Consider the following 13,535-nt stretch of genomic DNA (forward strand, 5'->3'; position numbering starts at 1 on the left):
ACCTCTGTACAAAACTGTACTTTACTACTCAAATAAATAAATAAAGTGAAGCCTAACTCAAAAGGCATGTTTCATGAAACCTGTCACTTTAACACAAACCCACAGAAAGCATAAAAACAGATGTGTTCTTTTCATTATTTTATTCTTTTACATTACTACTTTTAATTGAAGCTCTATCAGGGACACGTTGCTTCCCTGGGCTGCAGGAAAAAGAGGCTTACATGGTTGTTTACATACTTAAGGTGATGAAAGACAACGCTGTGTTGGTGTGACAAAACATTCTGTGTCCTCGAGTACATCAAATGAGAGTCCATAGCATGTGACAAAACTATTATCCACACACAGAAAACTAACACCAGTGCATTTTCAAGTTGGCTGTCTGCAAGGTCCAGACAGTGGGGGGCAGGGGCAGGGCTAGGCAGCAGGTAGAAGTCGTCACCACAGGTGCGTTTCCCGGATCTCCGCAATGACCTGACTGGCTTTCTGCAAGGCCTGTGGACACAGAGGAGGGGTGTGGGGTAGTTACCCACATTATCTGAGACTTATATTTTAGTGCTGCTCTAATCTGCATTAACATGAATCTTAATCTCATTCAATTTCAAATATGTACAGCAGTAGATTTATAACTGTAGCTTTAGCATGTGTGTATTTGGGGCTGGACGATATATGATATCCATTTCTTCCACTGTTCAAGTTCCAACAGCCACTTTTCACTGTTTACATATGAATAACTGAATGAATGGCCAAATGGATGAATGAGAGCTAGTTTCTGCAATCATCACTTTGAATTGGCTGATGGTGTGCTGTGACGTGACTGTGGTGGTGGCGTGCGTCTACCTGCAGCATGTCTGCAGCCTCTTTGCGGCGCTGGGCCATGTCCTCCGACTCGGTGAGCAGGTCATCCAACAGCCCTGATTTATACAGCTGTCCCACCAGTTCACTCTGCAGGCTGTCCTTCACATGGTTCACCAGGAAGTGCATCACAGCCTTGGGCACACTGAAAGTGAACGAGAAAGAAAGAAGGATAATAAGAGAGGAAGGGAACAAGATGGCGGGTGAGAGTGCTGATAAGCATGTGGGTGTCTCCTTGTACATACCTGTCCTGAATGTTTTTGCGCACGATGAGGAAGTAGGACTTGATGAGCCTTTCAATGACCTCACAGTCCCTCTGCTCTCGGGCAGACAGTTTCCTGGCAACAGGGACGGGCTGGCAAAAACAGGGCCAAAACAAACTGCTGTTAATTAGTGCCTGTAAGCAGGTCTTATAGCAGCTGAGAATACACACACACACTCTTGCTTTCCCTATGAGATTAAGGCTAAGGCGGTTCCTAATAAATACGGCCCTACATTCTCCAGAACGAGTGTGTTGCTGTTCGGTGCTTAAGCTGTGGCAGTCTGTGTGGCATTGGAAGGGGCTGTCAGCTGTGACGGTTCGTGTGACCTCACCACGTCCAGCAGGTTGATGGCATGTCCTTTTTGAGGGCTGGCTGGGACAGGCCCCTGTGGTTTCAGCTTCTCCTCCGTCTGGCTCTCCTCCCCTTTCTTCAGCATGCCCCTCCAGCTCCCTGCGCCTGCCTCCTGGTCTCCCTGGAAACACACACACACGGCAAATCAGCTCATTCTCAAAGAGTTTCTTCAGTATAAAGGCCTCGTGAGAATATCTTAACACTGAAACTAGTGTTTTGAGAGTAGCTAATTTAGGGTCAGAGCTGAACTAATGAACACCAATTCAGATTTCCAAACAGTCTGCATCTCAATTCATTTATTCACTCAGAAAACACCAGTCACAGGAAGCAGAGGCATGCTTTTCCCATAAATCTGTACTGGGCAATTCCTGAGAGCTCAGGTCAACACATGCAACACTGACAAAGAGCAAGAGAGGGGAATTAGTACAATGAATTATGATGATAGTGGTTCTTGGAAGCAGTATAAGAAAAGATATTGAACAATTGTTCAAAATTAACCCGTGATAAACTGTCGTATGTTACGAATGCTGTCAATGGTCTGAAACAGCATGTTTGAGTATGTGTTAAAAAAATAAAAAATAAATAAAACAAACTAAAACAGCCTGCCTTTCCAAGTGTCTTATTGCTGTCATTTTTGAGAGAGCAACACACTTTCCAGAGCAAACATTCCGCATGCACAAAATGACCAGACTTGAATTTGGTAAAACAATTTCCTTATCCATGTAAAAAACAAAACCAGGTACTCTTGCATTGTATCTTTGGGAATATCCAAAGCGGAATAGCAAGTTCGCAGGCTCCGTTTGGCTGAGTAGCAGTAGCCATGCAGTGGGGCAGGTTCACAGGGAGCCGAAAGGGGTAGGGGTGGGGTTGCCAGTGCCATGCCATGCCCACACTTTAGATGACAAGATCTAGTGTGTGCCACACACCTTGGGGGCATCGCCCTCAGCCAGGGGTGGCTCGCTAGGGGACAGAGACTGCCCACCGGGACCCTTCAGAGTCTACAGGGAGAGAGGCAGAGCGAGACAGAGCCATCTGCTAGTGCTGGCAGCAGCTAACCACACTCACTTTGGGCCTTCAGCTTTAATTTGCAATTTGACATTAGATGCCTTTGCACTGAGAAAAGAAAGTAACCATAAACTGCATCTTTCAGAGCACAAAGACCATACAGTGCAGGACAGAAAGAGATGTTAGGGAATTAGTGCCTGAAGCACCGCTTATGGTGGAAAAAAAGCCCTCTGGATTTCTGAGGCAACAGAAACATACCTTATCACGTGGTACCGCCGAGGGAAGCTCTCTCATTCTGTTACGCCTCTGCTCCTGCACACAATACAGCAACAAAGCTTCACCCTCTTCACTACATTTAATGCTTTTAGATTCACATGGCCCCAAAAACTGTTAAATTACAGTAGCAAATGATTGACCTAACCTCGATATTGTTGTTCATTAGTCCACATGCATCAGCAAAGTCCGGATGCTTGGTGTTGATGTACGCCAATTCAATAGCCACCAAATTGTGAACCTGTAAAAGAAAAACCTCTCTAGCTAGAGGGTCTTACTATATGCAGTAGGTTATGTCCAAGGTCCTGTGATGCAGCTGGCCTGTGTGTGGAGAATGTCAATAAATGAACAGACCTACCATCTCATTAGTGATGGGAAGTCTTTTCCTCAGGAGCGACGTCACCACTTCTACTATGGCATCATGAAGCTTTGGAAACCTCAGTAACTCCTGAAAACAATGCAGGTCAGGTGTGGTCAGATACATTAGAGTTTATGGAGAGCAAGGGGACATCTGCTGAAGGGGCAAACTACGGTGGATCTGCCCTAGAAAGTTCCACTTGCTCACTACCAATACTGGGAACTAGTGGTCGAACTGTAAAGATTAAATAAATAAAATAAAAATGAAAAATAAAAAACTAAGTGGCTGGTTGGTTTCACCTGAGGGGGTGGGGTGTGGGATTAAATAATACATCTCACGCCTGTGAGAATCTGCACTACCGCAACTGCACGCACTGAACCAAATACTCTACTGTACAGAGCAGGAAACCAGTCAGATCGCACCCTAATTGCTTGCATTCACAATGGAGTTTAACAGGATTTGGCTTGATAATTAAAATAAATAGACAACATAAGTCATCTTACAATATTACATAACTTGTGTTATCCAACCAAACTGATCAAAAGGAGATGCAAAAATGGGCTGTTTTTTTCCCCCCCTTTTCCATTCCTGTTTCTTTCTTTTTTAGGGGGGATGGCATCCCCCCTTGCCAAGAACGGGAAGTTCTGTAATTTGATCATGTAAAAAACCAAAACAATATAAAATGAACAATAACATTTTCTTTTTCAGGCCAATGACCAGATACTTCAGTGTACAGATACTTTAATAATTGTGACTAAGACTTACAATTAAGGCAACCTGCAGGCCATATGCCTCAGCATGCGTGTGTGCGCGAGAGAACTACACACCTGTGTGCTGTAGTTACTGCAGTGCTGGATGATTCTCTGCATCTCCTCGTGCACCAGCTCCACACACCGCAGGCTAGGCTCCTCCAAACGCTTCACCTGCCTCTTCACCAGCAGCTCAAACGACACCTCCGGCACAAACAGAGCAGGACGTGGCCCCTGGGTACACACACAAACACTACATTACTGTCCCCATGATACAAATATCCAGCAATCTCTTCAACACAGAACATGTTACCTAACAGTCCCTGCTGCAAAGTATTTCAGATAACATATAAGACAGATTCTATTTCATACTATGGCAGTTTGCCTGACGCACACCAATAACACAGATACTGCTTTACACAGCTATCCAAGAGCCCAACTCTGGCAATAAAACTATATTTAAGAAGTAACTATACATTAAACTTAACATTATCAGCTCACCGTAGCATTTCTGATTGCTGTGAGCACATCTATGGTCGTGAGCCCACCAAGAGGGTCAACCGACTCCAGTGTCCTACCAAACGTCTCATGGAAAATATAGCAAATTCTGGCCCCACCACACCTAAAATATGAGCAAAGTATTAATGCCTGTGGGATCACAGTAGCTACTGGTCAAGAGAACCCACCATACTGCATTACAGGCTGACACTTTATAAGAATAACCACAGAATGCAGAATATGCTATTGTACTCAAAGCCACTCAGTTATATTCAGCCATCAAATATCCCCCTACATGCAGAAGCATCTGCAAGGTAAGGAACGCAAACATGACTAGGTATAGTGCCTTAAAAAATGCATTTTGCCATTTCTGGCTGCTTTTTTTTTTTTTTTTTTTTTTTGCCATTTTTGAGGTGCATCTTCTGCTTGCAGCCACCGCAATTCCAGCTGCTTTTGAAAGAAACACTCCCTTCGGCGAGAGACAGCTAGCTCGTTATTTCTCTGAGACAATCTTAGCCATGGGCTGGCAAATTAAGAGTGGGAGCACTGCTTGCCGGTACTGACAGCTCAGCGGTCTCGATGTGTTTGGCTGTTCCCTCGATAGTGTTGCAGTACTCAGCGGCGAACTTGGTAATAAGCTGCAGCAGGGTGGCGCTCTTGTCCTCCACTGGCTCGCCGTAGCTGCTGAGCAGAGACTGGTACTGCGCCGCCAGGACGTTGATGCGTGTCTTCAGCTCGGGCAGGCAGTCCCGGATGTGGTGCATCAGAAGCCTGCCACATGGAAGATGAGCATGGAATAAGTGTGCAAATCATAACTAGTTTTGGGGGGGTTGTGGGGAAATTATTCTGAGAAAAACATTTTTTAGGAATGACCTATTCAACGTTCTGGCCAGGTATTTGGTTCCATTTCTGTTAGCTAAGGAGGGATACTTCTTCTGGAGGAAAGCATGCTCATCACGGATAGAATCAGCCACGGACTTCTTGGTGTTGATGTCCAGCTGACTCCTGGATTAACAAGAAAAGCTTCAATTTAAGGAATACAAATGTATTATCTAAAGGCCCCTAAAGCAATTGCTTATAACCACCTGCAATCATGTATGACAGAAGATTTTCTGCTATTCTTTGTTCACCTGTTGACCACTCCAATGAGTCCCAGTTTGACAGGAATAACTCTGCCCATGAGGACATCCATCGCATCTGTGCCAGCATCCATTAGATCCAGCTTGGTCACCACGGCCAGTGTCCTTCGGCCTAAGATGCACAAAGCACAGTGCTTAGAAACAACAAGATACTGCAGTTCAAAAATAAGCTAGTGAAAGAGACTGACCATCGGGGTCAACCTCACGGGCCACTTTGAGGGCCTCAGAGGTGGCCATGTCCGTGTTTGCAGCTGTGACTGCCAAGATGATGCAGTTAGGGTTGCTGATGTATTTCAGGATGAGCTCACGGATCTGAATCTCAATGTCTTTGGGCTGGTCACCAACAGGGACCTGCATATAAATACACAAACACACTGCAATGACTATTATAGTGACAACTACAGTAATTTTCCCAAATGTAATTTCAAAAAGATTAGAGGTTATGGCTCATCAGGTCTGACTATTAATGAAATAAATCACCTTTGTGATGCCAGGCAGATCCACCAGAGTAAGATTAACTACATGAGGGGAAAAGATCTTTAGGTGGATGGGCTCATCACTAATGCCCTGCGGGAGACATTACTGGAGTAAGATGTAATAATTCCATAGCACAGTCACTGTACATACTTTTAATAGTTATTTTGTGGAACATCATCTATACCTTATTGTTGCCAGAAATTCTCTCTGTTTCAGCTTCAATTTCTTGTCTGATTTCATCAAAATCTGTGTAAAGCTTAAACAAACAGAATTTTTCACAGTCAAGAAGACACAGTGCACATAGACATAAATGGGAAGCAGGCATAATCTAAAACCCTTTGCTAACACTGTAATGCTGCACATGCCAATGCTCCACAGTACTCCCATGAGAGAGTGAGAAGCCTGCATCCTTTTATTCTACTTGTGTAAAAGGAATGTTTATGATCTGACTCCTTAAAGTCTTAAACTAATACTTAAATAGATAAAGCAATGAAGGGTGGAGTGTGCTAATCACTGGCTCTACAGTCCAAACAGCCAATCAGTACTCAATTAACTGTCCAATCTCTATTAAAGACACGTACGTGTTTCAAAATGTTAATTTGGTCTTCAGACCAAATATATATCAAGAATGATTTCCCAAGCTAATTTGATGTTAAACATCTGATCTGGTTTGGTGACAACAAGATAATGCATCAAATCATAATCTCTGAAACTGCTGGAGCAGTGCAGAACTATTGTGTCAACTATAACCATTTTTCGGTGCTGTATAAGCATACCTTATTTTTTGTGTGTAAGAATTTGCCCCACTCTTCACTCTCCACACCTAGAGGAATACAGTCAACCATTACCACATGCTGAGCAAAGAGCAGGAACATCCAACAATGGGTGTCTAGAAAAATGGCTCCCACTCCCAGTCCTGGACTGTTTTCAGTTTCCCCCTAATCAAACTACCCTAACTTAACTCCTAAACTAAACAGCAAATTCTTCATTAACTGGGGTAAAGTGTATTAAAGGTGAAAAAACACACACACAAAAAAAAAAAAAAACTGTCCCAAGACTGTGATTGTGAACCAGACCTTGGAGAGAGTTAGTCCATTTACTTAGTTATACTACATGTCCTAACCCTCCATTGTAAATCCACAATGTGTCAAGAACAAGCATCAGCCCAGCAAATGACATAAAAAAGGAACAAACCCAAGAACTGTGCATTATGGGTAGTCCAAGCATTCAATATTTCACAAGCTTCCCACTCTTTCTTCAGTTCACACACAGTTTCCTCCTTCTGCTCAGGCATGTTGCCTCGAACAGAAAATGAGCTACTAGCACATTTACCAGATGATTCTAGAATGGGGTTAACATTTTAGGACCCCATACAGGAATCATCACTGCTTGATTTATCCTGTGTGATGCAGAGATATCTGACTACATTTGCTGGGATTAATCTAAGGCAAGCAAATATAGGAACTAAACAGATGCAACATAAGGGCAAAAAAAGTCAGCTAGATGCTGCTCAGCACAAATGGAAGGGCAAAGACAAGCAAAAGGAGACCTTTGTAAAGGCGTCCATTTTTCCAGGCATTGGGGTCTGCAGTTAAAGAAAGATGAAAGAGGAAACAGGTTTAGCCCAGGACAGCCGTTTTCCCATGCAGACGCTGTAGACTGTAGCACAAGCAAATGACCGAAATATTCACACTGGTGACTTGTAGAGCAGTCCATTTGATTGTCCTGAGACTGAGAGAATAACAGTGATGCAACTGACTTTGCTTCAAATCAAAGTTACAACTGCGCGTTTTCTGGTCTTACACTTTACAGAAGAGACACTCCATTTGCTCATAACATTGCTGCAGGAAAGCAGAGGCGCATTTCAGGTATTGTTAATGTTCCTCGAGCAACTAAGGGACAAAGGCGTGAAATCACACAGCGGTGCAGCCCTTTTGTTGTGACAGGTTACAGTTCATAAGGCTCAGCCCAACCCCAACTGTGTTAACCAATGAGACATAAGGAGGTGACAGATTCAGCCCATTCCTGAGCACGCAGAAACACCCACACAGGTGAATGACAGACAGGGGATTAGAATGGAGGGGAGGGGGAGAGGGGCTTATGGCGCACAGATACCATTCTCGTCACTCGTCTTCCGGCGATCTTCGTGGTCCACATGCACCAACTGCAGGATGAGAGGCCTGCGCGTGACAATACCCGTGCCACGGGGCAAGAGGTCTTTACCCACCAGGCTCTCCAGCACGGAGCTTTTCCCACTGCTCTGTGAAGGAGAAAGTCATTACAAGGTTAGGAACACTGCAACAGGCAAAGAAGCACTTCTGGTTCTTTCAAAGCAGCTGTTCTCTGGGCCTGCAACCTCAGAGTAATCATATAGACCTGTTCATTAACACACTCAAATCCTCAGAAGAGTCCACCTGCCATTTCAGACAGCTTAATGACACTTCACTGTCCTTGTGTCTTTTGCTGCCTAGACAGAAATATCCTCTTAACTGCCACTGAAAAAAAATGAGGTAGTTAAAATAAGATGAAACCTATTAAATGACAAATGCTTCTTCTTGAAATAGTAGCTTTGGAGAACTGTAGCTAGCCTTCTCAGTCCTTTAGAGGCACTTCATGTAGAAAGCTATTCTTACTTCAAGTAATAGCTACTTTTTTTTTTACAGTGCCAAGTGCAAACAACTTTCTTAATACTAAGGATGCCGTTCTCAGACAATAGTCGGTATAATCAAGCAATAGGTAACCTACGTTACTTTGGTTTGGGGTATGTTTCAAAACCAGGAATCATTCGTGTATTATTTGTGTATCATTCTCCCTGTGTATTAATTACAGGCCTTTTAACTTCGTGCTAACTCCTCTTAACGTAGTTGTTTTATCACTGAGGGACCATTCATTGAGAATTGAGCTGCGGTTAATACCTACAAAACATGCATTTTCTCCTTTCAAAAAGTAAACTAACACTAGATGTTGTCCTTCTTTCCCCACTAGCATAGCTACTTGATAGATAGCCTGCGAGTTAGCTACAAAGTGTATTCACCAACATCTTTGGGTTATCTGTAATTCATATTTTCCATCCCGCAAGAATGTGAAACCTTCTGTAGCTAATTACAAGACTGACTAACAATTATGTTGAAATGAGGTCAAATAGCCTGAGAGCTAGCTAGCTACACATATAACTAACCTTAGTTTAGCTAGTTAGCTAGCTAGGCTGTAACAAGTGAGCATATCTGGCCAGCTTACTTGCTAGCTAGCTATCTGTTACATTAGATAACATCTGCACCGACTCATTGAATAATGTAAAGCGACAGCTTTTCATAGTAGTTATTTAGACACGTGTGCCATACTAGTATATAAATGAGTGGCATCGTTAACTTAAGAATACCAGTTTAATAATAACTGCCGGTTAGCCAGCTAACGTTAACGAAACTGAAAAACACCGCATTACCTGCGTTCCAACCACCGCAATCTGCGGCAACTGTATGATATCTGCCCCCACTGTATTAAACACGTCTTGAAGCTTGTTAATGACTGGAATAAGAGCCTCCATTGTTTTTGGCAATTGCTGCCTGTCTAAACGAATGGTCTTCTTGGTCAACCACCCCGCAATACACGGGACAAAGTCATACAATGTCCCTTACAGAGCCACCATTAACAGCTCTGGCCATGAAACCACGGCGCACAATTTTCTCAAATGGAATTGTGGGATTTGAAGTTCATAGACAGAAAGTGCTTCCCACTACTTCTGAATCTTCTAGTTATCTATGCAACGAAACAGTTATGTACATTTGATGTGTTTTCACATGACAACATAAGATATTCAATTAATATTTATATTAAGTGATTAAAAAGAGAGTAGAAGTAGTCAAAAAGTGAAAAATTGAAATAAAGTAGGTAAGGTTTCCAGAGAAACACTATATTTCAAACATCCTTGCCGCAAGAGCAGTATTTATAAAAACCTGTGTGTATGTAATATATATATATATATATATATATGGGCGAGAGAGAAATGTATATGTAAAGTGTTCAAAATATTTGCTAGGTCTACATATAAAGCCGATTTTTTATAGAATCTGAGAATAATTGAGAAAATGCAGCGATTGTAGTTTTTCATCATTTATTCCACCCAAGTACATACATTTGGGTTTGAATTTAGTCATTCAGATTTAAGCTTTATCCATAGGATTTAAATAAGGCAAGTGTACAATGGGTTATCTTAGTCAGTTCAATAATGATAGGCCAGCAAGTAACAGTGGTATTAACAGAACAGCTGGCATAAAATATTGCACAAGAACAAAATTATTCCATGTGAAAAATGAGGTAAAATGTGATTTGTCATACAGGAACACAAGTGAACTAGATATATTATTTACATCATAACAAGAAAATAAAACAATAGTATTGTTCCATGCATTCTAGACAATACAATTTTTCAGGAGTGACACTCATGGGCTCAGGCAAATGCTTAAGGTTACGTTGCAGTTTTTGGGATCAATTTGCTTTGGGCTTTTCATTTTCATATTGCTCAGGCTGAATCAAGGTGTAACAAGATCATGTGAAATCAGTTACTCTGAACATGTTATCATCAATGGCTTTGGTTTGGCAAGTTTTATTGATAAACTGAGTAGAAAGAAGCCAATTTAAAAATAAATGCATCTTTAAAATATCCTTGTTTTACCCGATTACATTTTAAAACTTATGCAGTAGTAGATCCATCCAAATTTGTTAATATTGCACTACATTTTTCAAATTTTCCAAATGATTTCAGGATTGGATAATATCAAAATTGCAAAAACTGTTAATATGATTAAACTTAAAACAAAATCAAACCCACATTGGGCAACTTGAGATGTAATTTACAAAACTAAATACATCAAACAACCTTGGAATAAAATGAACACAGCAAAGAACTTAAGTATTTCTGTACTTTAACATTACTTTTACAATGAATCTGAATATACTTCAGAAGAATGGAAAAAGGCACCTCAAATTCAAGAATTAAGAGTCTGGAAATAAAAAAAAAATAAATAAATTAAAAAAAGTTAAACCTTCCAATAAACAGCAAATACTAATACTCTAAAGCAAATTAATATTTACCATGTGTTTATGTGCATTGTTCATCAGAAGTTAACAGATTAGGAATTATATCACTTGGGGTTTTTCCTTTCTATCACATAACCAAACCAGGGATAACCATACTAAGGATAGCCTGGAAATATGTCAAAAAGAAGCATTTATCATTTAGCTGGATAACTTAAGCCTAAAGTCAAAACTGTTCAATAATATGAGAAACAAGGAACATCCCTATTGGATGATGTTTTGTTTTAAATGAGAACTCACCAAAAAATCCTGGTTTGTGCCATGATCTAACTGCTGGTCTGTAATCCAATTATAAATAACTGCCCATGATCAATTTCCTTTTATTCTAATTATGAACTAAAGGTATTTTAGCAAAGTGGTGGGCTGATGAATAATAAATGTCTAAGATAGGCAAGATAATTGTTTATAGTTATTAGCACAAATCATTAGCCATTTAGGGATTTTGAATTTAACAATTAAATCTAAGTATGCTTCATATTAGTCACCTTATTTCATAAATCAGCGTGCAGCATACTCTGTTTAAAGTAATGTCACCTGTCAGTGTCACCATATGAACTGAGAATCCTCCCAGTCACTCAAAAACAATATCAAACTTCACTCACCACAGCAGCAAGTTCATAAATTAACTAAACAAAATAGCCATAGAATGACTGCTATTATCTGGTGGCCATAATCCACTCTGGAGTTCAGGAAGATGTACAGTCAGTGTAGGTGGTCACCATATTCCCCCTTCTCTGAGTCACAGTTCTGCAGTGCTGTTTGGCCGTGCCTTGAAAGCGGTTCTCGGTCCGCTTGGTGTGTCTGTCAAATGTAAACATCCTCTCCATGTCGTCAGTGAGCTCATCAAAGATCCCAGCACCAAAGGCTCCTTGGAAGTGCCTCTTGTGGCGGCTGTGTGATTGCTGGTGAGCCCTGAAATGGTCCTCAAAGTGCCTTTTGGGCCGGGCATGCCTGTTCTGGCTGTAGATGTCAAAGTCTTTGAACATATCATCAAAGTTAAAATCAAAGTACTGGTGGAAGTACTGGCCTCCACCTCTCATGCCTTCACCGGAGAAAGCGCCCCGTCCTAACTGATCATACTCTCTCCTCCTTTTCTCATCTGAGAGTGTTTCATATGCTGAAAAAAACAGAACGACAATAGTGTTTAGACTGTGTTGCTATTATGAATAGAAGTCTTAAACAATAAATAAATAAATTTTATATATATATATTATATATATAAATATAAAAAACAAGGCAATGTGGTTAAATAGCCACAAGCACCTACCCTCTGCAGTTTCTCTGAACTTTGTCTCTGCATCAGGGCTCTTGTTCTTGTCTGGATGATATTTCACAGCTAGCTTGTGAAAAGCCTTCTTAATTTGCCGCTCTGTAGCATCTTTGGGTACACCCAAAATTTCATAATAGTCCTTTTTGGCCAGTATTAGTTCTGTTATCATCAAGACGGATACAGCAAACATTAACGTTGACTGAGCTGTGGCCATGCTGCTGCTGGTGCCTGTTTGATAAAATAAAGACAGGTATGCAAGTCAATTTACAAGATCTTACAGCATACAGAAGGCTTAATAAACTGTTAGACTATAACTGAACCAGGTGAAGCTTCTGGAATATTGTGTCATTTCCAAACTGGTATACACTGGGACATTTATTTATCTTACATTTTAACCCTGGAGCAAGCCGGTCTTACTCAGAACCTTAAGTCTGTATCAAGGTAGACATCCAACAGCTCTGGAGAATATTGACGTAATGATCTCAAGTATGCTTCTAAAACTTACCACGCCCCCTTCAAAATGTGAATCATTAGTTGAGACGAAAACCAAGTTTGATTTTACGAAAATAACGTGAGACATTATGCGCTGAAATGACTAATCGTGAACTCATTACGATCAGGAAAATTCCTTAACTTTGGAATAAATCGCATAGTTTCATACAGCCAAGATAGCCAGCCAGCTAGGTAGAAAACTTCAGTCACAAACAATACATTTATTAATCTGCTTTCTTGTTGGATTGGATTAGGCATGACAAATTAAAAGCAAAAAATAAACCTCAAGGGTTACTTTAGCGCCTTGTTTTCGGTGGACTAAACTAGCTAATTAGCCAGTTCACTCTTAATCCTCTTAGCTAGCAAGCTGTTAGCTATCATTAGCTAACTAACCTAGCTAAATAAGCAACATTAGCCTGACAAGAAAGAAATACGAAATGTAAAACAAAAGATAACTGGCTGCACATCAAAATACGCAGATAAAAATGTAATTTCCAAAGCATCGATTGGTAATATTACTTACGCTTAACAGTACAGTCAGTGAATGGTGCTAATTTGCGAAGCAGAAATAACGGGCTGTTTCCATTCCAAGCAGCAACACCACGAATCGCAATTCGATTGGCTTTTATGTACCACGTGGTCTTTACGTGTCGAGAACTATGGGTACGTTCATTCGTGTATTTGCCTGACGGCACGATAGTGGACATATGCACA

The 13,535-nt window shown here is 41.1% G+C and overlaps 2 protein-coding genes across 4 annotated transcripts; both read right to left on the reverse strand.

Moving 5' to 3' along the window:
- Positions 1-113: 113 nt before the first annotated feature.
- On the reverse strand, positions 114-9,636 carry dnm1l (dynamin 1-like). Of its 3 annotated transcripts, XM_027013858.2 has the most exons (20): positions 9,408-9,636; positions 8,081-8,225; positions 7,515-7,550; positions 6,742-6,788; positions 6,150-6,221; positions 5,969-6,055; positions 5,677-5,839; positions 5,480-5,600; positions 5,223-5,354; positions 4,914-5,120; positions 4,353-4,473; positions 3,930-4,085; positions 3,103-3,192; positions 2,893-2,985; positions 2,730-2,783; positions 2,393-2,464; positions 1,447-1,587; positions 1,098-1,207; positions 838-997; positions 114-492 (listed from the first exon to the last, which is right to left on the reverse strand). In XM_027013858.2, exons 1-20 carry the CDS (start codon positions 9,507-9,509, stop codon positions 436-438), a joined length of 2,166 nt encoding a protein of 721 aa, XP_026869659.1. In that variant the 5' UTR covers positions 9,510-9,636; the 3' UTR covers positions 114-435. The 3 variants fall into 3 exon arrangements, with proteins under 3 accessions (XP_026869659.1, XP_026869660.1, XP_026869661.1); XM_027013859.2 differs by lacking the exon at positions 7,515-7,550; XM_027013860.2 differs by lacking the exon at positions 2,393-2,464.
- A 426-nt stretch (positions 9,637-10,062) lies between these two features.
- On the reverse strand, positions 10,063-13,413 carry dnajb9a (DnaJ heat shock protein family (Hsp40) member B9a). Its single transcript, XM_027013878.2, has 3 exons — positions 13,345-13,413; positions 12,327-12,557; positions 10,063-12,176 (listed from the first exon to the last, which is right to left on the reverse strand). Exons 2-3 carry the CDS (start codon positions 12,541-12,543, stop codon positions 11,746-11,748), a joined length of 648 nt encoding a protein of 215 aa, XP_026869679.2. The 5' UTR covers positions 12,544-12,557; positions 13,345-13,413; the 3' UTR covers positions 10,063-11,745.
- Positions 13,414-13,535: the final 122 nt, after the last annotated feature.

This window comes from Electrophorus electricus, chromosome 12 (genome assembly GCF_013358815.1).
Source record: "Electrophorus electricus isolate fEleEle1 chromosome 12, fEleEle1.pri, whole genome shotgun sequence".
NCBI lineage: Eukaryota > Metazoa > Chordata > Actinopteri > Gymnotiformes > Gymnotidae > Electrophorus > Electrophorus electricus.